Source organism: Lepisma saccharinum, chromosome 4 (genome assembly GCF_977018435.1).
Source record: "Lepisma saccharinum chromosome 4, izLepSacc3.1, whole genome shotgun sequence".
NCBI classification, from domain to species: domain Eukaryota; kingdom Metazoa; phylum Arthropoda; class Insecta; order Zygentoma; family Lepismatidae; genus Lepisma; species Lepisma saccharinum.
Window position 1 is genome coordinate 13,030,598 of NC_139232.1, and position 21,305 is coordinate 13,051,902.

At 36.4% G+C, this 21,305-nt stretch overlaps 1 protein-coding gene across 2 annotated transcripts in view; it reads right to left on the minus strand.

Moving 5' to 3' along the window:
* LOC145986384 (ATP-dependent translocase ABCB1-like) overlaps window positions 1-21,305 on the minus strand; it is a 114,670-nt gene that overhangs the window by 45,433 nt on the left and 47,932 nt on the right. For both annotated transcript variants that reach the window (XM_083120329.1, XM_083120327.1), the window contains exons 2-12: window positions 14,606-14,663; window positions 13,594-13,731; window positions 12,900-13,069; window positions 11,765-11,888; window positions 10,040-10,173; window positions 8,335-8,506; window positions 5,962-6,086; window positions 5,127-5,298; window positions 3,497-3,721; window positions 2,973-3,098; window positions 335-538 (exon numbers count right to left, since the gene is read on the minus strand). In XM_083120329.1, coding sequence (XP_082976455.1) covers window positions 335-538; window positions 2,973-3,098; window positions 3,497-3,721; window positions 5,127-5,298; window positions 5,962-6,086; window positions 8,335-8,506; window positions 10,040-10,173; window positions 11,765-11,888; window positions 12,900-13,069; window positions 13,594-13,731; window positions 14,606-14,663 — 1,648 coding nt within the window. The remainder of the gene's footprint in view (window positions 1-334; window positions 539-2,972; window positions 3,099-3,496; window positions 3,722-5,126; window positions 5,299-5,961; window positions 6,087-8,334; window positions 8,507-10,039; window positions 10,174-11,764; window positions 11,889-12,899; window positions 13,070-13,593; window positions 13,732-14,605; window positions 14,664-21,305) is intronic.

Genomic DNA, 21,305 nt, shown 5'->3' on the forward strand with positions numbered 1-21,305 from the left:
CCCATTATTTTGTTGGACATGGCAGCTAATTGCTGTAATTCACAGCCTGTATATCACAGAAAACAATATTGTTTGAAATAAAATATTGCTACAATTTCAACATTCGAATAACATAAAGTTTTTTCACATATATCTCATGGGGCACCTTTGATTCCCATGTACATTTTAATGGGGTATTTCATACTTTTATGCATGAATTTTTGTTAAGGTTAGGTTGGCTTACTTTATTACAAAATTACCTATAACACCAAATCACATTTGTATTATTCTTTAATATGTAATGTATTGATGCCATTTGTGCGTCGTTTAATTTTACTATGTCTCAATTCCATACCTCAGGTAGTTGTACAATGAAGTCATGGGCATTGGCCATTTTACAAGCTTCCACCACTTCAGCGAATGATACATCTTCTCTTCCATATCGGATATTTTCATATATTGAAGTTCCGAACAGGACTGGTTCCTGTGAGACAACTCCAATCTGTCGACGTAACCATGATAGATTGAGTTCCTGAATATTTCTATCATCAAGAAGTACCTGAAAGTAAATTTTAAGAGAAATAATTGTGCTCTACAGAAAACCAAAAATAGAAATGCACCCAAACCAATATGTATTGAGCTCAAGTATTGGAATAATAAAAACACCAAGAAAGAAAATTAAAATCTAGAATAGAATAATATTTTTATTTTATGCTGAATGAGGTTCAGCCTAGGGTTGTTCTACCACCTAACTTAGAACAAAGTAGTACAAAGTAGGATTACATGTAGAAAACATTAAAACAAATGGTTTAGTCTATATGTACCAGTATATGCAAAATAGAAACACACATACTTGTTCTCACACACACATGAGTTTGAGTTTTTTCTTTTTAAGTCCACTTTATACACATATAGGCTAATCGGGACTGGACCTACAGTTTAAAGTGGCATCTAAACTACTGTGAGCTTCCACTGGGTGTTGAACCCAGGACCACTTGATTACAAGACAACAACATTAGCATTACACCATCGGGGAGGTCTGATACACACACCAGGTGCGGCTCGTGCATTATTTTCCTGGGGGTTCACCGAAGTCATATGACACATATTCATTTTTCTCAAATAGACTTTCTTCAGGAAACAAAGGGATATGTGGGTGGGGGGAGGCTTAAAAGATTGGTACATATTTTTTTCATAGAATGAGGTTTCATAGTAGAGGTGTGTGTATAAATTTAGGACTAAAACTAAGTACAATAAATTGTGCATCTATGAAAGAAATTTCGGGATTTATGGGCATCATGGACGTCCTCAGGATTTGTTCCAGGGATGGGAAGCAAGATCATTTTTTTTTTCTAGGGGGGACAAACGAGGCACATTTTTCCTTGTAATAGTACTGTTCTCTCAAAAAACACTCCTTCAGTCCCTCCAACGTCTTTATAATAATCATCATAAATTACTGTGACTGAAATGAAATTATATGTGTGTAATAAATAGTTTTAGGTTGACATTAATATTCCAGGCAGGTGTGGCCCCTTTTCCCCTTCCGGACGTCCATGCCTGCAATTATAAAACGACTAATCACAATGGTCCTACAATTATTAAAGGGAAATGGCAACCAATGACATATGCGTACTAGAAACCTGAGAACCTTTCATTGGAATGTTACAGCTTTTTTTTTTTTTATCTTCAAATTTGGAGTTGGTCGACCAGCACATGCTTTATCTCTAATTTTCTTTCAACAGATGAGAGGGTATGTTTCCGTTAATTGAATGCATTTTAGCGGTCATTTCTTACCTGCGCAGACAGCAACACCTACACTGCATCAAATGACGTAACATCCTTTGGAGCATCAATATTTTGCAACAACTATCCAAGCACTTTGAAAACTTACAACCTTGAAACATTGACACCAACAGGGTTTGTCACATCTTCCTTTCTTGTCTAAGATCGCGCCATTCTTTTACTTTCACATATCCGAAGTGTTTCCATCTTTAAGGAAAAAGTCTGAATGCATGCACGAGTTATTTTAGTAATGTATTTCTTTTATTTTAATTCATCGTGTCTAATTCCAGCTTTCATTCATTTCTACTCATCCTTCTCTGCCACAATTTCGCAATTATGCCAAGAAGTTCGGTACAAAAATGATTCAACAGAGAAGATTGAATATGTAACGAATGCGCTTCAAACTTGAACCTCACAGGGCAACACTGGAAGGGAGGAACCAGCTGGGCCTCACGCGCAGCGAGGACGGTGCCTTCTGGCTTCTGCTGCAGCTTCTGAGAGAGCACGAACTGCACATGACTGTTGGTTGGAGATCGAGGTTCCTCAGTATCCTTTGCCATATATTTTGTCCATATAGCTACCCCGAGCTTCTGCCTGCCGCCCGAACCTTCCCTATGGCAAGAGCTCTCCTGTGGGGGTTCAGCTGAGGGTGTGCATGAGGGCGGCCGATTCGCGGTTTCTCTTTCTCAGCAAAAGAATTTGCCGTGTTACGGACACAAGTACATGACTTCCTGTGGAGGAATTTTAGCAAAAAATTGTCAAAAGGTAAAGACATTGTTTATTGTCCATTCTTGAGGTAAATGCCGTATATTACTGGGGGTTCACTGATCCTGTGTGCTATAAGGCCAACCGCCAACATACATAATCAAAATCATATCTAAAGAGAAACAAAGAAATCTTGTACATAATATGCATTATTTGTGGTGTTAGGAAGGTGTATGGATATTTAAGGGAAGTACTAATAGTTTGTAAGCTGGTTTAGGCACATGTGGAGTTATTTAATTGTTGTTCTTGCAGTGAAGAGATGTAATCTTTTGTTTGAAATGTGTGAGAACTAATTATCAATAAAGGAAGGATAAGGGAAGATAAAGATATATATATATATATTTATATGTATTAGCATAAAGAGAGTTATAGCAATATTATTATCACAATCATTGAAATAATTTAAAGCAATTGGTCTTATTTTATTAAAGAAACAATGTCCTTACCTGCCCTTTAAGTGGGTCATAAAATCGAAGAAGTAATCCAATAACTGTGCTCTTTCCTGCTCCACTAGAACCAACCAAAGCTACTGTTTTTCCTGGTTCTATATTGATACTAAAATTTTGAAGTACCTGTTAAGATTATACAGAAAGTTAGATATCTTAAAATAGCTTGACCTCTAAAAGTGATAATTTGTTTACATGATTTATTCCATCTTCATATACAAGGAAATTATTGTTGCAAAATTTCCTTGTTTTATTCCCATAACTATAGAAGTTATTAAGCATTTTAACATATTATCCTGCATTTGTTGTATGCATTAATACACCTGAATACATCAATACTAACTCATGCTAGGTTCATTTATTAAATCTGTATCATACAACATTTATATTCTTACACAGAATTTTCTCTTATTGTTTGAAGAATGAAAATGATGAAATAACCATGAATGACGGACTTATCCTACAACATATTGTTAAACTAAGAATTCAAATCGTCTAGAAACTGATGTAAATAGAAAAATTACCTCTATTTCTGGCCGTGAAGGATATGCAAATGTTACATTTTTGAATTTTAAGTGACCTTTGACCTCCTTTGGAACTGCTCCTTCTTTACTATATGGATCAATGTTAGGAACACGATCAATTATATCAAAGATTGTAGAAGCAGACCCAATTGCTGTACTGACTGCATTAATGAATGGAAGAGCATTACCCAAAGAAAATGCTCCTGCCATTACGCTGAAAAATACCTGAAAACAGGAAATATTGAAATTGTTAATGATGTTTCAGAAAAAGCAGTGTTTCCATATACATACAGACACACTCACTCGCCCTCTCTCTCTGGCGTAAACTATATATTGGCTACGTCTAACATGTACTACACACACAAACACACTTCCATACAAGTTATAGTTGTAGGTTAAAACCAGTAGTATGTTAATGGAATTGGGAAGTAAATGCAATTGAACAATCACTTTTTTGCTACTAACATTAATAAGCTATTACCAAATTGTAAAAGTAATTATAAGGAGCCCTACTTCTTTCTGTTACTTTTTGGTACCAGTTTCATAGATCGGAGACACATTAAAATCGGATATTTTGTGTTTCGCATGGTTCGTACTTACCAATTGTGTATTGCGGAACATAGTTCAAGGTGCCATTATGCTTTTTACATGAAAAAAAAATAACACAATTTTTCAAATAGAGAGTAATTTCTTTGACTCCTTTTTTTGCTTCCATAACACAGAATATGGCAGGCAAATCTTGACTACCGTAGTGGGCATGCAGTGTTTCCAACATCCTTCACCAAAAAATACCTACTACCGTGTTCGTCACTTGTGCAAATTGTACATTATGCAGGGGTAGCTGACGGATAGCCCCACGAACCATACACGGATAGCCCCAAAAACCATTCACGGATAGCCCCACAAACCATTCATGGATAGCCCTATGAACCATTATGCATGGTAGCTGACCGATAGCCCCACGAACCATTCATGGATAGCCCCACAAACCATTCACGGATAGCCCCACGAACCATTTCCTATAAGGTTAGGTTAGGTTTGGTTACGTTAGGCAAGCATAGTAAAAAGAAAAAAAAAGGGGGTTTGAAACACGGAGGGGCTTACGTCATCAAACGTACGCAGCATCCAGTTGTCGTAGGGAAAGCAAATGAAAGCAATGGCAATTGTGCCTCGGTGAGATATTTCTCTTGAAAAATACATGATTTCCCGGTCAAATATATTCCACGATGAAAGAAAATACCTCGACGAACGTTGTAAACCTTGGAGAAAATCATTTCCGTAAGTAGTTTCTTGTGTAAAATTGAAGAAATGTGTCTCCGATGTATGAAACTGTTACCCTTTACTTGAAATGACAACATCCATGTTAATTTCCATGCTGATGAATATGACTCTTCTTAGTAAAAATGATATCTTCATATTTTTTAATGTTTCCATGTTTTATGTAGTAAAATCTTGACACCAAACAAAACTAGGAGTTGCTAAAGTTGACACACAATCAATTTTTATTTTTTTATTATATTGATAATGCAATTTGAATCGATGCAAGGATAATAAGATTTAAGATGCCTTTACAATCACTTCTTATCCACACCTTTTCATAAAATAAAATTAATTTTAGTGCAGTACTCACTGTAAATACACTTCCTGGAGAAAATTCGCCTTCTCCAATTAACTCAGCTCCATACCAAAATGCCAAGCCATATGAGCCATACGTAGTGAAAAATACTACTCCCAGGCCCACTGATAATATATAATATTTTCTCATGGCAATTTGTCTTCCATCTTCTAAAGCTGCCTCATACCTGAAGGAAAAGTAATAAAGCAATGTCAAACATCAATGTCACATAAATGTTAATTTCAATTAAAAAGAAAATATTTTTCCATCTCATTAACCATGAAAGAGATTTGTTTAAAAAAAAAGCTATCCTGTATTTCAGTCAAGTAGATTTAGGAAATGGTGTGTTCTTTACAATTAAGGTGTTGATTTGGTTATTTTACGATGCTTTCTGCCATTTTTGGTTAACTGTTGTTAATAAGGTGATGCTTCATGCCACCTGTTGATAACATAAGACCTACCTACGGCATCCTCTAGGGATGTAAAATAATTCAAAAGTTCAAATGACACATTAAGATTGATTTTTAAAATTTGTATTATTTTGCATTGTTTTTCTGTCGAGAGAAGGAACATTCACAAAGAACACCCATGCCAAGGCTGGTATTCGAACCTGGGAACCCTGGCATCATAGGATGCTGTGCTAACCACTTTGCCATGTAGGTCGGCAAAAAATTAAGATTCATATCCAGTCAAAGCTGTCCAACCAGCTATATTGTAGCCATATTTTAATACATCTTTGTGTACATAGACTCTGAATTATTTCTCATACCCAAGAAAGAACATAAAGAATTTTGTGAATTTGGATTATCCTAGGTGTTGTGACTTTTTGTCTGCTATTTATTTTACTTACCTTTTTATTTCTTGTTTCTGCCCTCCAAAGGCTGCTACAGTACGTATACAACTAATAACTTCTTCTGCAATCCCTCCCGCTATACCATATTTCAGTTGCTCCCTTGCTGCTGAACTTGATACTATCTAGAAGAAAGGTTTAATGACTGATAACACAGTGCTGCAGAATTCACTGCTATAGTCAATTTATTTACAGATCATATTACAATGGTTAGTACTCTCAGTTTTGATGTTGGCAGTCTTGTTTTGGAGCATCAAAAATGTTGATATTAAGTCAAGTTGTGGGCTATTTTCTAGATAGCCAGATAGTATTGGCAATAGGAATATGAACTGAACAAAAGTTGGTAACCGTTGGCCCTCAAAGGACAGTTGTGCCATGCAATTTAATGTAATGTAATGCAAAAATAATAAAAATGATAAAAATTTAAGAATTAAAGAAATATACAAAGCCCATTACAATATAATTACAGGAACTTAATTTTCATAAACAAAGAGGCATATTATTGTTAATACTATTACTATTTAAGCACAAACAATGTACGGTATATGAACATTTGGAATTCGACACTCTTATTTCTCCCTGAAGTAATTCTTCTTGCATTTCTGGAATAAAAATTACTATTTCTAATAAATTTCTGACAATTACAATGAAGAAACCTTCAACAATTCAACTGACTTGACTTCTACGGGTCCCAAAATTGGGATAGGGCAAGAACTTTTCCCTAATCCCTATACTGAAATTTTAGTATTCCACATACCCCTATGATTTGCAAAAACTTCAAATGTGTAATTACACACTCTACATTAGTGTGCTGCAATGAGCATTTTTTGCCCGAGCAGGCAAATAGTTTGCACGGGCAACCCTGGGTGGCATGCAGAATTGATAGGTCTTACACTCTAACAAGCAGAATACACTCGAACTCTCGAACCCTATTACTACACGTATTTCTGTCATTTGTCTATGATAGTGGGCCCTCAAACATGGATCGTGAAGTAAAAGACGAAATGCAATTGAAACTTAAGTGAACATAGTCATCATCTCCATGTTAAAATGCAGTTTTGTATATCTTAACCGAGATATGTGAAAATGAAATAGATGGGCTGAAACTACCTAGACTGACATTTTATGTTTCTACGATTATTTTCACATGCGCAGTACAATCGAGCGTATCACACTCGAGCGTGGGAGATTCAATCAAGTATTTTTGAGCGAAAGTGGTCCAATGCAGTACTCTACTCTACATCATGTACAGAGCACAAATTCAAATAATTTTTAATTGATTTTGGAATAAGAGTTGGTGTACTTTTTAAGATTCTTATTACTTGTGTGGGTTTAAAGTTTACATAAGTATAAGTTTTCATTAGGACACAGAAGACTCAGCTTTTTACATAATATTTCTACTCCATCTGTTGGTAAGAAATTGAAAACTTTTTATTTAAATATTGTGATATAAAAGAAGTGGGAAAAATGTAAGTTAATTTACATCTGGTACACTTTAGTTTTAATACTACCATCCAGAAGATATTTGGGGCGGGGAGTTGAACTCCTAACCCATTCCCATAACCTGTTCTTTTCAACATGGATGTTGGGAGAGGGAGAGGGGTCGAACCAGTCCATTGACCCTCTGGAAATTGGGATCATTCATTTCAAGTTATAAAAAAGACAGGTTATTTTTATTGTTAATAACAGATATAAAGTTCATTTAAGTTAGTATTCGAACAGAGTGATTGAAGTAAGAAACTGTGTTAGATCACAAAATACAGGAACACGTTTTCAAAATTCCAAAAATTAGAGATTTTTGTGAGAGGTCACACAGCATAAATGTTATTCGTGTTTGGGGAATTCCCAAGCAGATGGTGGCAGAGGCCACTGAAATTAATAGTACCTCTGCAAGTAAGTGTCACAGAAGAAGTTAGTATCTCGCTTATGTCTAATTATAAATGTTATGACTAAACATTAAAGTTTTTTCTTGAATGAGGTATTTAAAACTTAAAATAACTATGCGTTTTAGTACATTAACTGTGTAAAATTTTTAAAAGTTATGCTGGATATTCACTCATCTGGTAGAAGGAGTAGAAGATTCTCCCCAAGGGATGTATTATTATTATTATTAATAATAACAATAATAACAATAACAATAATAATAATAATAATAATAATAATAATAATTTGGAATAAAATTCATTTATTTTTTGTTTATAACTTCTTATTTTATAATTATTATCACAACCATTATTGCTATAATTTCTACCGAGTTTTATCAATGGCCTGACCTCCCTTACAAAAATTTCTGTTGATGCCCATGCTTGTCAACATAAACAAAAACCTGTTTTCATTATATGTACTACCAAAAATTAAGTAAAAGAATTTTACCCTGGCCATAAATCCAGACATTCCTGCCAGAATAGGTGAAAGAGCTAAGATGACTAAAGTAAGTTTCCAGTTGGCTATCAGGCCTACAACTAAACCTGATACAAATGTTGCTACATACTGGGTCACCAAGCTGAATTTGCTACCTATTCCTTCCCTGATTCTTTCTATATCACTGAAAAACAGATAAAATAAATTTTGTGAGTCACTTCACGCAAGGAAATACATAATTAAAATGACAAATATGTAATTTACAGTGGTGTAGCATGAGCATTTAATTTTGGGTGGGAATACCAAGTCCAAAGGAAGGCTGCACCCTTTTTTGCTTAATAGTTTACTTATGGGATTAGTCGATGTAAGTTCTGTCTATTTGAAAGTACAATCTCATTGTGATTTATTGCCTAAAGATGGTCTGCTTCCGATAAAACATGATCCATGCATATTTTATAAATAGCTAGCAAACGAGATGCCTTACTATGCAACAAAGGTTTGGAAGACTTGTGTTTTATAGCTTTTTTAATTAGGTTGCTCAAGTCAGAACACCTTAAGCCATTCAGAGTCTTTTGCCCAAAATATTATACATGTATAGCAAAACTATATTTTGTTTCTTTTAGCACACCCAGCTAACCAAGGAAACATTTCAGCATGACACAAGTAATTAAGAAACCTACTACAATCACAAGTGCTTCTAGATCAATAGTAGATGATTATTATTGTGAACGATCTAATGATTGGTTTGGTTTATTTTTCTTCGCTTTTCTGCCACTTTTGGCTAATCACGAAAATGATCATGAGCAGGGCTCGGATTTTCATGACATTTCATCTTTTAACTGGTGCAACGTAGACATTGCTAACTAGTACAGAAATCCTGAACACCCTCCTCAGGTTGAAGAAATATAATTTTTTGGGTCATTTTTTACCACTTTATTTTTCGGTCATTTTTTAAAATTTTGCATCATTTTTAGGTCATTTTTTAAAATTTTGCATCATTTTAGGTCATTTTTGAAAAAAATTGTTTCATTGCATGCTGAAACATAAGAAGTTCAACAATTTCTGTTTTGTCTGAATGTTATATTGCACTACTAACTCTGTGTTTAACTACCACCGCAACAAAGCCTGTCTGAAAATTGCGAAATGCAACATTGTTGAGTTTCTTATTCACAGTCGTACTGTGAATAAGCACACCAAGATGAAGAAGCAATTGTTAAATTGTTTGTCTTGGAATATATATACTATTTTCAATAAGAAGATTGAGTTTTGTACGAATTCTTGGGTCATTTTCAAAGATTTTAGGTCATTTTACAGGATTTTTGTTGTCATTTTAAAGGTCATTTTTCAAAGATTTTTAGGCATCAAAATCTGGGCCTCAATCACAAAGAATAACCATGCTAACCACTCCACCACGGAGGTCAGTGGATGATGCAACTAAATATTTTAAGGTTTTAAATTTGAATTATATTATAGTTTACCATTTATAAGTTATTATTTTATAACTTTATAAACACTGAATTATCTTGGAACTTAGATGTACTCTGAATTCAATATATCAATTTTATAATATGAAAACTACTAGCAATGTCAAGTATCCAAAAGCAACAACTTAAAATAAATTTTGGGAGGGGGGCAGAAAGTGCTTTGCCCCCCCATAAAGTCGGCTCGACCGCAACTATGCAGGTATCCAATGTATCTAAACTTATTGAAAACTTACTCTGATAATTTTGTTGTTAAATTTCCTGTCTGATGCTCGTCAAACCAACCAATGTCTTGCCTCAGCACTTGGCGAAAAAATTCTTGTCGTAGTCTGTATACTTGGCGCTCACATGTTACCTCCCAGCAAAGAGTCTGAAAATAGGTGTCTTGTATTTAAGAAGATACAAAGATAAGATTTTCAACTGTTCTTTTATGACATATTAATGACCATCTAGGCAGCAATAATATTGCTAACAATAAATAAGTTTTAAAATGTTTCAAGTGCTCTATTGTTTCTAGCATACTGAAAAATTCTTTGAATCAAAGTAGAAAAATTACATTGGGGATCTCTCCCAAATGATATGTAATGCGTTTATCATGTTAATAGCATACTTTTGTTCAGAATCCAGTTGCATTGCCTGTAGTTTAGCAGTTTCTCCAGGAAAGAAATGAAAGAAAAAAACAGAACACTTTAGTTTATGTTTTGCTTCATCACTTACCATTCAAAGTTTTCAATTTAGCAGTTGCAAAACAACAGTGTACAGGTATCAGTAAGTTCAGAGTCTTTAATATTAAGAATGGAAATCTACATGATGAAAAAAAAAGAAAAATGTAATGAAGAGTTTAGAAATATTACAAACAATTTTTAATTTATATTGTGAAAGTAAAATGTAATAACCTAGATGTATTGCACTGTTGCATTCTTGCACAATGTTAAGTACAATGGAATTGTTCTACAATCCTAATCTTATACATAAAGCACTTTGTAAAAAAAAAGAAGTAAAAGTGCTCCCCTGTGCTTAGCACCACGCCATGAAGGCGTATAGGGGGTGTTGTACGATTTGTTATATTGACCATATGATGACAATGATAAATTCAATTTACTCAGAAAATATTATGTATTTTGCTTCTGGGTTAAAATTGAGATGATTAAACATCCTAGATACAGGGTGGCGCATATTGTATCTATCAATTTGAGTTGGCAACCTTGCCAAAATTCACATGCACAAATGTGGCATATCTATATCTGTCAGATACAGCTACCATGCAGCATTGGCAGATGCAGATGCGAATTGCGGCAGTGGTAGCCTTCATCCAAACAGGCACTGGGCACTGCAGCACAACAATGAAGATCACTATGCACCTCTTTCAGAGCCACACAGCACTATCGTTTTTGATTCTGAGGTGGGTTAGACAGTGGAGAGCCATGAGTAATGTTGTGAACTTTCGGTCGCTGTGAAATACGTGGTATTCCACAGGACACAGGACAAGTTGAGATGCACGTGATGAAAGCCTTCCCACATCCAAGCAGAAGGAGGACATTTAAAGGACATTATTTTCAAAGTTCATTCACATCTGTATTGTCCATATTATACACTGTATTAATTGCCCATGGTTATTTCATAACCACATAATGTTACTACAAGCACTCATTGTCTTTTTGTTGTCATTTGAAGTTGGTACATATAGTGGAACCACGAGCAAAACAACCTGCGCAGACCCGCGACTCCTGTGCACCGTACCCCCCCAAGTAGGGGAAGGGGAGAGGTGGACCATGTTTCCTTATGGTCCGAGATAGAGGAAAGAAGGGAAAGCTGCGTGGGGACTTTTCGTCCCAAGGTTTTTTTCCTTGTGGTCGACTTATACAACATGCACCACCCTGTACATCTCTCAGGACACAGTTACCCTACAGTACTGCCACACACATACACTGTATTGGCAATGCTACTAATAGTGGCATTACCTGAAAGAATGCAGCAACTAGAACTGCAATTCCTATGTACACATAGTAGAGAGAGAATTGTGTCATATAACTTAAGAATTCTTCTCCTGTTAGAGGATCAGTCATCCAAGTTGCCTCGGTTGAGCTGTAAAGAGAAAACTGTTATTGAATACAAAAATATTAATACTTTGTTCATTATTGCTAATTTTAAAAATCTAAATTCAAATTTCTGTACAAATGACATGTAAATATTTTGGATAAATTGTTCATTTTAAGGTTGTGCATGAAAGCAAGGAGGAAATGATGGTTTGTCAGAATAAAAACATTGCAGCGGATTTCTTTCTCATTCCCAGTATAAAAATGTTCAGATAGTTTCCTTTTCATGTTGTATGAAGCGAGAGGAATATTTAGTGCAATATTTGCCCTCTCCCTTCTTCCCCTCTCTGACATTATCACTAGTATTGTCTATATTCTTCCCAGTAATCTTATATTTACAGTCATAGGCATAACTTGGTGGGGGTAAAGGGGGATGTTTGCCCCCAAAATTTTCAGGTTTAATAAAATTTATAAGATACTTTTGTTAACCTCCTGGGACCTGAAGGAGTAATTTTTATGATTTCGCAAATGCAACAGTTACTTAGCAAAATAGTCTTGGACACTATATTTATTATATTAAGCCAAAACTCAATCCCCCCCCCCCCAAGTTAAGTCCCAATGTCGATTCTTCACACCTCCCCCCCCCCCCAAGTTGCGCCCAAATATAGAGTTCTGCTTTTCACTTTTCTAAAATCTCACTACTAGTTTTAACAAAGACAAAGCTACTCCTTGGACACTGCAACATTCCCTGAAGGCATATGGGGTATGTGGCAGTAGGGCCCTACACATTCATAATCTCAGCCATTTGTGGATGTGATGTGATCAGCACCATGCTGCAACTGCCTTTACATCCCAGCCCCCAGGAAACCATTTGTTAGACAATGGGTGAACCCCAGAACTGCTCCATGCAGAGTAGGTGCTGGAAACCTGGGTCTCCTGCTTGGCACTCTGATGTGCTACTGACTGGAACACCACTGCTCAATTTTGACATAGATAAACCTAAAAAATAAAGAAAAATGTAACTTGCAATACTGCCTAGAGTTTTTTCAAAATAACTTACCTCAAAGTTAGGTTTGCTGTGAGGTAGATCTGGCTTGAATCTGTGACAGTTGACCATGCTGTTTCACTTCTAAGAAAATCTGTTGTAAAGTTGCCAAATTCTTCTGTGATAATATCATTTTCAGATGATTTGTTAGTTACATTATTGTTGTCATTCAAATTAGCAAGTCCCTAGGAAAAAGGGAAACATCGAAACTAGATAGAATATTTTTTTTTTAAAGTGTGTGAGGGGATGCATTTTACATTTACTATACATTATAGAGATTAACTAATGTAAACTTTATAATGACACATTTTTAAAAAAGTATATGCGTTCATGTAACTTATTGGTATTGGTAACACGTACTTATTGGTATTGCAATATTCCAGAAATAATGTAAAACATGACAGGTTCAGGAAGGTTGGAAGATGTTATAAGCTCTTTTTGGCCCAGTTTTTCTAAAAAATACCATCGATCATGAAATGATGCAATTTTGCTCTCAGTACTAAAAGCGAAGAGGTCATCACCCCTCCACATTTTATATTCTTCTTTAAGAAATTCCAGGATGTATTACCGAATGTAAAGGTATATAACTTTTGAGCCAGTAGGTATATAATCCTTGAGACTATCATGACTCACTCTGCATAATGAAATTTTCTTCAGTTGTGTATTAAATTATTCAACAACATAAGAGAAAACAAAAGTCATTATTTACCTGTGTAGCTTGTTGAATAAATGTATTTGTCATCTGTCCAAAAACAAGTGCCAAAGTGGGTAGGCCTGCTCCGGTGATAATAGCAAAGAACAAACCAATTCCTGAGAGAAGGAGATCAATTCCACTGGCAAAGCGAAACTATAAATAAAATTCATGTAGGTGTACAATCATGATTAATTTATAATCTTAAATATATTGTAAATTTTATTTACTTATAATGAATTCAAAATCTATAGCTACAATTTTTTGTGGGGGTTATTTTCAAATGTAGCTAGCAGTGCAGTGAGATTTGTAGATAAATTCCAAAGGATCATTCCAATCATTCCATGTGAAAGTGCCCTTGAACCTAAATTTTTAAAATTAAATGCAATGCTGTAACTTTATCCTATCTTGTGAGTGAACAATCTAAAATTTTCATTTGCATAAAAATTGAAGTATTATACATAATTAAGTCATAACTCATAAGATAGAAAGTATTTTACATACTGTTAATTTATTTTAACTTTTTGATGTACTTGTGTTTTCTATTGTGTCCCACCAAGAAACAATAAATTTCTCCTTTAACCCTTTTTCCCTTCAACTCCACTAGAATATTTAAAGGTCAATTACCTTCTCTCTTTATCGTAAATAATTTATTTTTCATCATTTGACAATTCACAGAAATTTAAATAAATTTATTATGAATTAAAGAGGCAGTGTTTCCTTTGTCCCACGAATGACACAAATCTGGAAAAGTATTTTAAGGATAGTTATGTTTAATCGACAGTGTTAAGTTTCATATTTCGTTTCACAGAAACTGTAGAAAAATGTTGCTTAACTATCAGTAGAATAGTTACTTCAATGTCAAAAATGTAGTCCACGTGTCCCACCCTTGACAATGGAATGCCCCCAAAGTTTATTTCTGACTTAGATAATAATTGACTTTTCTACATTATTTTTCAAAATAAATGACATTAATTACTACAACTGCTGATAATTCATATACAATGTTAAATGTGTGTTTTACACTTACCAAACCAGCAAGCCCAGATTTCCTTTTGGTAGATTCATCTTTAACTTTCGATTTTGTCCTGAAAATTACAAAAGAACGATAATCACAGAATATTCATAGCTTCGATACTACAGAATTATTCAGACATTTGTGATATTTTTAAAAATAACCCATTCAAATACTACACAAAAGAATAATAAAGTTTCCAAGTTTCTGTAGAAAATAGCCCAAACCTAGTTGCAGTGTTTGGTGATAGGGGACAGTAATGGTAAAGATGCCACTGAGGCAGCATGAGAAAGTGATGAGGCATTAATACTGTGGCCACTCAGGTTACCAGATTTATCCCATGTGACTTTTTCTTGTAGATATTCATGAAAGAAGATGTATTTAAAATTCTTCTCTCACAAACAATTGCAAGTATGATACTGATGGACCATGATATGCTGGTATGCTTGCGGGACAAAATGATGTGTCGCCTAGATGCCTGTCGCAACTGCAAATAGGAACACATTGAACACTTGTGAGGTATGTACAACAAACTTGAAATTACCATAATTAGAGCACAAGATTAATCTAATAGAGAAATAGAGAGTTTTTGGAAATTTTCTCTGAAAAGGAGAGGTGTGTGAGTTTAGCAGTCACTTGAGAAAGAATGGACATTCATTCAGGGGAGGCCGCTGATAAGGACGATACGGACGCCGCACTGCCGTGTGTAACCACAAGTGAACAACCATTACATTGACATTTATATGTTAGCTTTTACATTGTCTTAATTGCAAATATTCCATTGCTTTTAGATCGTTGGTTAGTCGGTTCTGTATTCATTCTTCCGCGACAATTGCGAAGCACGCCACCGTGCGGGGGAATACGGAACTTCGAGAGAAATGTGGCGGGGCGCCGTCCTCCCAGTTTACGAGACGTAGAGCATTCTCAGGCGCGGCCGCGAGGGGTAAGAGGCGAGGGAACTGTGGGAATAACACGCGCGGGATCTGTGGCTGGGAGTACGGAGGGTTTGTCGTCCGAAACCCACCCCCTAGGCGAAACTGGCCCTCTCTCCGGAGAACGGTAAACAATGAAGAGTTGCCAAAGCAATGAAGTTAACACAAGAAGGAAAATTACCAACCGTCGAAAGAAATCATTCTGTATTCCATAGAGCAATAAATAATGCAATTTCCAATCAGGAAAGAAAATATCGGTTACTGAAAAAAGTACAGACAGGTGCTTGATATTTGTTATTTACCGTCGCTTTCTGCTACTTTTCGGTAATCACGACGATGAGGATAAGTGATAATTAAATGATGGAAGGGCACTCACAAAGAACACCCATGTCCAGGCCGGGATTCGAACCCAGGATCCATGGCTTTGCAATGCTGTATGTTAGCCACGGAAGTCGGCTACAGCTTCGTGTTACTCACAAAATTAGATTTAATTACATGTTTTGATTAGCACATTTTGAAAAAACCCTGATAGTGTGACAAAGTTTCACAATTTCTTTTCGGGCCGGCTGTTAAATAAATTAGAAACTAGTCATCTAAACTCACCAAAAGCCGCTACAGAAACCTGTGTACTACGAATTTCTGAAAATTTGGCAAAATTGTCTGGCAACCCTGAGGCAATAAAATGACTGCATGGGTAGACGATAGCATTGACACTTGTTGCAAAGAGAATACTTGATTCTCTTTGCTTGTTGTTTCTTCGTTTTTCATGGAAAAGTGAAGCTTTTTCGGTAGTGTGCTGTAGTTGTGCGTTTGTTGCGATGAGCTATGTGGAGAACTTGTTGGTGCGAAGTTTTCCTACCAGAAGTCTGGATGAATAAAATAAACATAAAAAACCTAGGCCGGCCTAGACGAATTTGAATCTAGAACAAGCATGTCTGAAGAAGATTTCTGGTAAGTTTGAAGTTTTTACTGTAGAATTTGAGCTTCTGGTAACGCAGATATCACCTTTCCAGTGAGATTACTTTGCTGCCCTATTTCATATATCAATTAGTCATGTTGGACAGGAAACGTTTTTTGTGTAAGATTTTTACTAGTAATTTTCACGTTCAATGCACGTAAATATTCGTCATTGTGCTTATAAATTTTCCCCTCTGTTAAGTTAAAAATCAAACAACTAAATCTGTTAGAACTCTACTTCTTCTTCCATCTTTCGTAATCTTCGCATTAGTGTTAAATAATTATTAATTTATCATAATATGTGCAAACGTGCAAAACATGATATTCGGTAAAGACGAATATATCAATTTCTTATCATGTTGGCTGTTACATACGAAATTAATCAATTAAACTCACATTACAAGTAGAGCAAATTTGTGAGCTATCGCCCCTCCACTTTGGTTCACCACGAGCCGCCACTGGGACGAAGTGGTGTTTTAAGTCCATTTTATGTATAACTAGCTGATTACCCTGCGTTACCCAGGTATTTATTTGTACCAATCTTCTATTAGACAGGAAAATAATGAATTCTAACTATTGTCCAAAATGAACTTGGAGTTGAACGGCATTGGGAGTGCCACTATTCATCGTAGCGACCCCGTAAACTATAGATTCCATACTAATATCGGTCGCTTTCGATTATTTTTACTTGTCACTCCCTTCCCACCCTACCCCTAGGAGTGCAAGCCGTGTCTTGGAGTTGAACGGCATTGTGAGTGTCACTGTTCATCTTAGCGACCCCGAATACTATGGATTCCATACTAATATCGTTCGTTTTACGTCCCCCTTTCCCAGTGATCAGAACGCTACATTTTAAAAGTAGCTTCGCTACAGCTACAGCTATTCTTCCAAAATGTAGCTTCGCTACAGCTACCGCTACATTTACCAAAAAGTAGCTCGCTACGCTACTCCTGTTCGCTACTCGCTACTTCGCTACTTTTTGCGCTACTTCTGCATAAAAAAATTAAAAATAACCATGTGGATATTAAAAAATCCCCTACTACTGATAAATAGATTATGTTATTATTATCATGATTCCCGTCACTTGATAATTTTGATAGCAGTGTTACTTCAGTTACTTATTTTTACTATAGTTTTTGAGAATAACATACCTATGCAAGTGGCATTTCAATTCAAATTTGATATATGAATATTGCAATTAGGGTCTTACCCAAATTAATGATTACAACTATACACAAATGAAATTTGGTAGGATTACGTATTTATGTTCACATCAACATATTTTCCTTGAGAATAAATATTTCACTTTTTAATAGACTGATATGAAGGCAGCATTTTGAATTAAAAGTACCTGGGGCTCTTTGTTTACAAAAGGGCTCCAGGTTCGATACCCAGCGGAGGCACATAGTGGCTCGGATCCAGTCTCGATCAGCTTATCTATGCATAAAATGGACTCAAAACAAAAACTAGGAAAGACACCAAGTTGGGAGGATGGGATCCTCCTGCTCCTACATTCCCCACAATGTTCATCATTCTTCCTCATTCTCACAATTAGCCGAAAGTGGCAGAAAGCGACTATAGATAAGAGAATAATTAAATAAACCATTCATCCTCAGTGTCATGATTGAGAAGAGTTGAAGAATAGATGAGGAGATAAACAGACGAGGACAAATGGGTGGTGGACTATATCAAAGCGTTCGAACATTAATATGGAACAGGGATGTACCTATGAAATGCAAGAAGGTAATATATAACACATACTATGTGCCAATAATTACGTGACATAGAGAGACAAGAAAAAGATGCAGACAGTGGAGATGAAATTTTTAAGGAGTCTATGGGAGAAGACTAGAAGGGATAGAATAAGGAATGAGGAGATCCGACAGACAGTGGGTGTGGTGAAGCTTCAGGACAGGATAGATCAGGCATGGATGAGATGGTTCGGGCACATGAAGAGGATGGATGCAGAAAGACTACCAGTAAGAGATTATAATGAACAAGCAGTGGGAATAAGGCCGGGGGGGGGGGGAGACCAAGATGTCGGTGGAAAGAGCAGATAGCGGAGAGTGTTAGGAGAAGAGGACAAGATTGTAACACCGTGAAAAGAGAGGAGTAGTGGAAGACCAGGAAATAATGGAGAGGCATGACTTCTATGCCGACCCAGCCAGAGGCAGGAAACTGCGAAGGATGATGTCATGATTAGTAAAAGTTACAGAAAAGTGACGCAAAAGTAGAAAAAATACATACATTTGAAAACTATGCATATTAACTAAAGAAAATTGTCGTTTCTGCAGAAAGTCAATAACTCATACGTACTTTTCACAATATGATACAATATATTGAGGAAACTGTCGTGTAAACCCGAGTGTTCTTAACGTATTGTAATTTTAAAATTTGTGAACAAATATTATCGCGAAAATAATTGTAATTCCAAAAACTCTATCATTCTTGTAACAATAATTTCTTGCTGGTGAGATCCTATATACTGACAATGATCAATGCTGTTAACGTACTGAACCATTTATTGCTGGCACTATTCCTTTGTCAGTGCAGCGGAAAAAACATCACTCGTTTTTGCACTGCAAGTTGTTTTTTACACAGCAATTAATGACATTTTGGTGTCTCTTACACCATGGATATCCACAGGATTTGTTCCGGGGGTGATGCAAACGAGCAGCGATGCAGCTAAAAAAAACATAGCTGCTAGCTGGAATATATTCATATATGTCAGTTAGTTATCTGGATATCTGAATTATTCAGATACTAATTAAATAACATGCAGATATCTATAATCTACAATCTAGATAATCTGTATTTCCATGTAATAGACTTTGTCTTTATGAACCTCCTGCAAAATTAAAGGTTATTGTCGATTTTTTCTGACGCTGTTGCCACATTCAAAATTCACCTCAAAATGCTGAGAGAAAATGTAGCTGTAGCGAATACAGGAATTTTCGCTACAACTACAGGAATTTTGTAGCTTCGCTACAGCTACAACTACAATTTTCAAAATGTAGCGTCGCTACAGCTACAGCTACAAATTTTGTAGCTAGCTACTGTAGCGACGCTACAAGTAGCGCGCTACTTCTGACCACTGCCCTTTCCCACCCCCACCCCTAGCGGTGCCTGAGGTGTCCTGGAGTTGAACGGCATTGGGAGTGTCACTATTCATCTTAGCGACCCCGAAAACTATGGATTCCACACTAATATTGGTCGTTTTACATGTCACCCCTTCGCACCCCCACCCCTAGTGGTGCCAGCGGTGTCTTGGAGTTGAACGGCATTGTGAGCGTCACTATTCATCTTAACGACTCCGAAAACTATAGATTGCACACTAATATAGGTCGTTTTTTATTATTTTTACATGTCACCATCTTCATACCCCCACCCCTAGGGCTGCTGGGGTGTGTTGGAGTTAAACGGCATTGCCAGTGTCACTATTCATCTTAGCGACCCCGAAAAAATATGGATTCCACACTAATATCGGTCGTTTTCGATTATTTTTACATGTCCCCCTTCCCACCCGCCCCTAGGGGTGTCTTGGAGTTGAACGGCATTGGGAGTGTCACTATTCATCTTAGCGACCACGAAAACTATGGATCCCACACTAATATCGGTCGTTTTCGATTATTTTTGCATGTCACCCCCTCCCACCCACACCCCTAGGGGTGCCAGGGGTGTCTTACCCACACAGTATTTCTTTCCAGATTATAAGTCATATGCGTACGAAGTTTGGTTGAAATTGCTCCAGGCGTTCGAGAGTTATGCCGGAACAAACACACACACACACACACACACACACACACACATCCATTTTTATATATTAGATAAGGCTAATCGGAACTAGACCTACAGTTTTAAGTGGGATCTGAACCACTCTGTGGCCATCGAACCCCTTGATTACAAGGCGACGACGCTACAATTACGCCATCGTGGAGTCTCCGTAAATAGAACAAAATTGGTATTTACTATGGAAGACATCAAACCTAATTTCCTTACCACTACAGAACCAACCCAACGCATGCCGCACTGAAAGCAAAAGCACAGCAAATTACAGAAATGATCTGAAACAGATCTCGACCCATCATTCCCAATTCAATTGTTGCATCTAAACAGCCTTTTGTCGAAAGTTTCATGTGTATTTGATTTGGGAAAACTTCAATTCAATTCTACCTAACTTTCCAGAAGTATGTCGACCTTGGTGGCGGAGAGGTTCGTTGTGAGTATCCCTTCATCAATTTCATTGTATCACCACTCATTCTGGTTACGTTACGATTAGCGAGAAGTGGAAGAAAAACGAAGTTGATGAACTAAAATCAAATCTCTACACACATACAATGAAGAAACTGAATAATAGCAAAATCTTCGACATTTTCTTTCCCAAGCGCGTTCATATAGAGCGGGCCGTTCAGGCACTTAGCCAGGGGAGGGCTCGGGGGCTGAAGTCCCACCCGAAATCCTACAAATATATAATTTAAACACTGCATAGTGGTAATTAATTTTACTTCGATTAAACATCTTGTATAATAAGTTGTAATGTACCGAGAAATTCATCCTCAGGAATTCTACCCCGCCACAATTTTTTTCTCTTTAGATGTCGGCTGCTGCCCTCCCCGAAATAAAATTCTGGCTACGGGCCTGGGGCCGTTAGAAATATTTTGCAGGAGGGCCCAATATTTGTAGATCCTGCACTGTTTATATATAGTAATAATTTCAAATTAAAATTCAAATAAGCTGACATGTAATACGGAAGAGATGAGAAGTTCTATTTTTAGAATAGCACACACGGATTTGCTGTTTTTATTTCTTCAGAATTTTATGGTTAT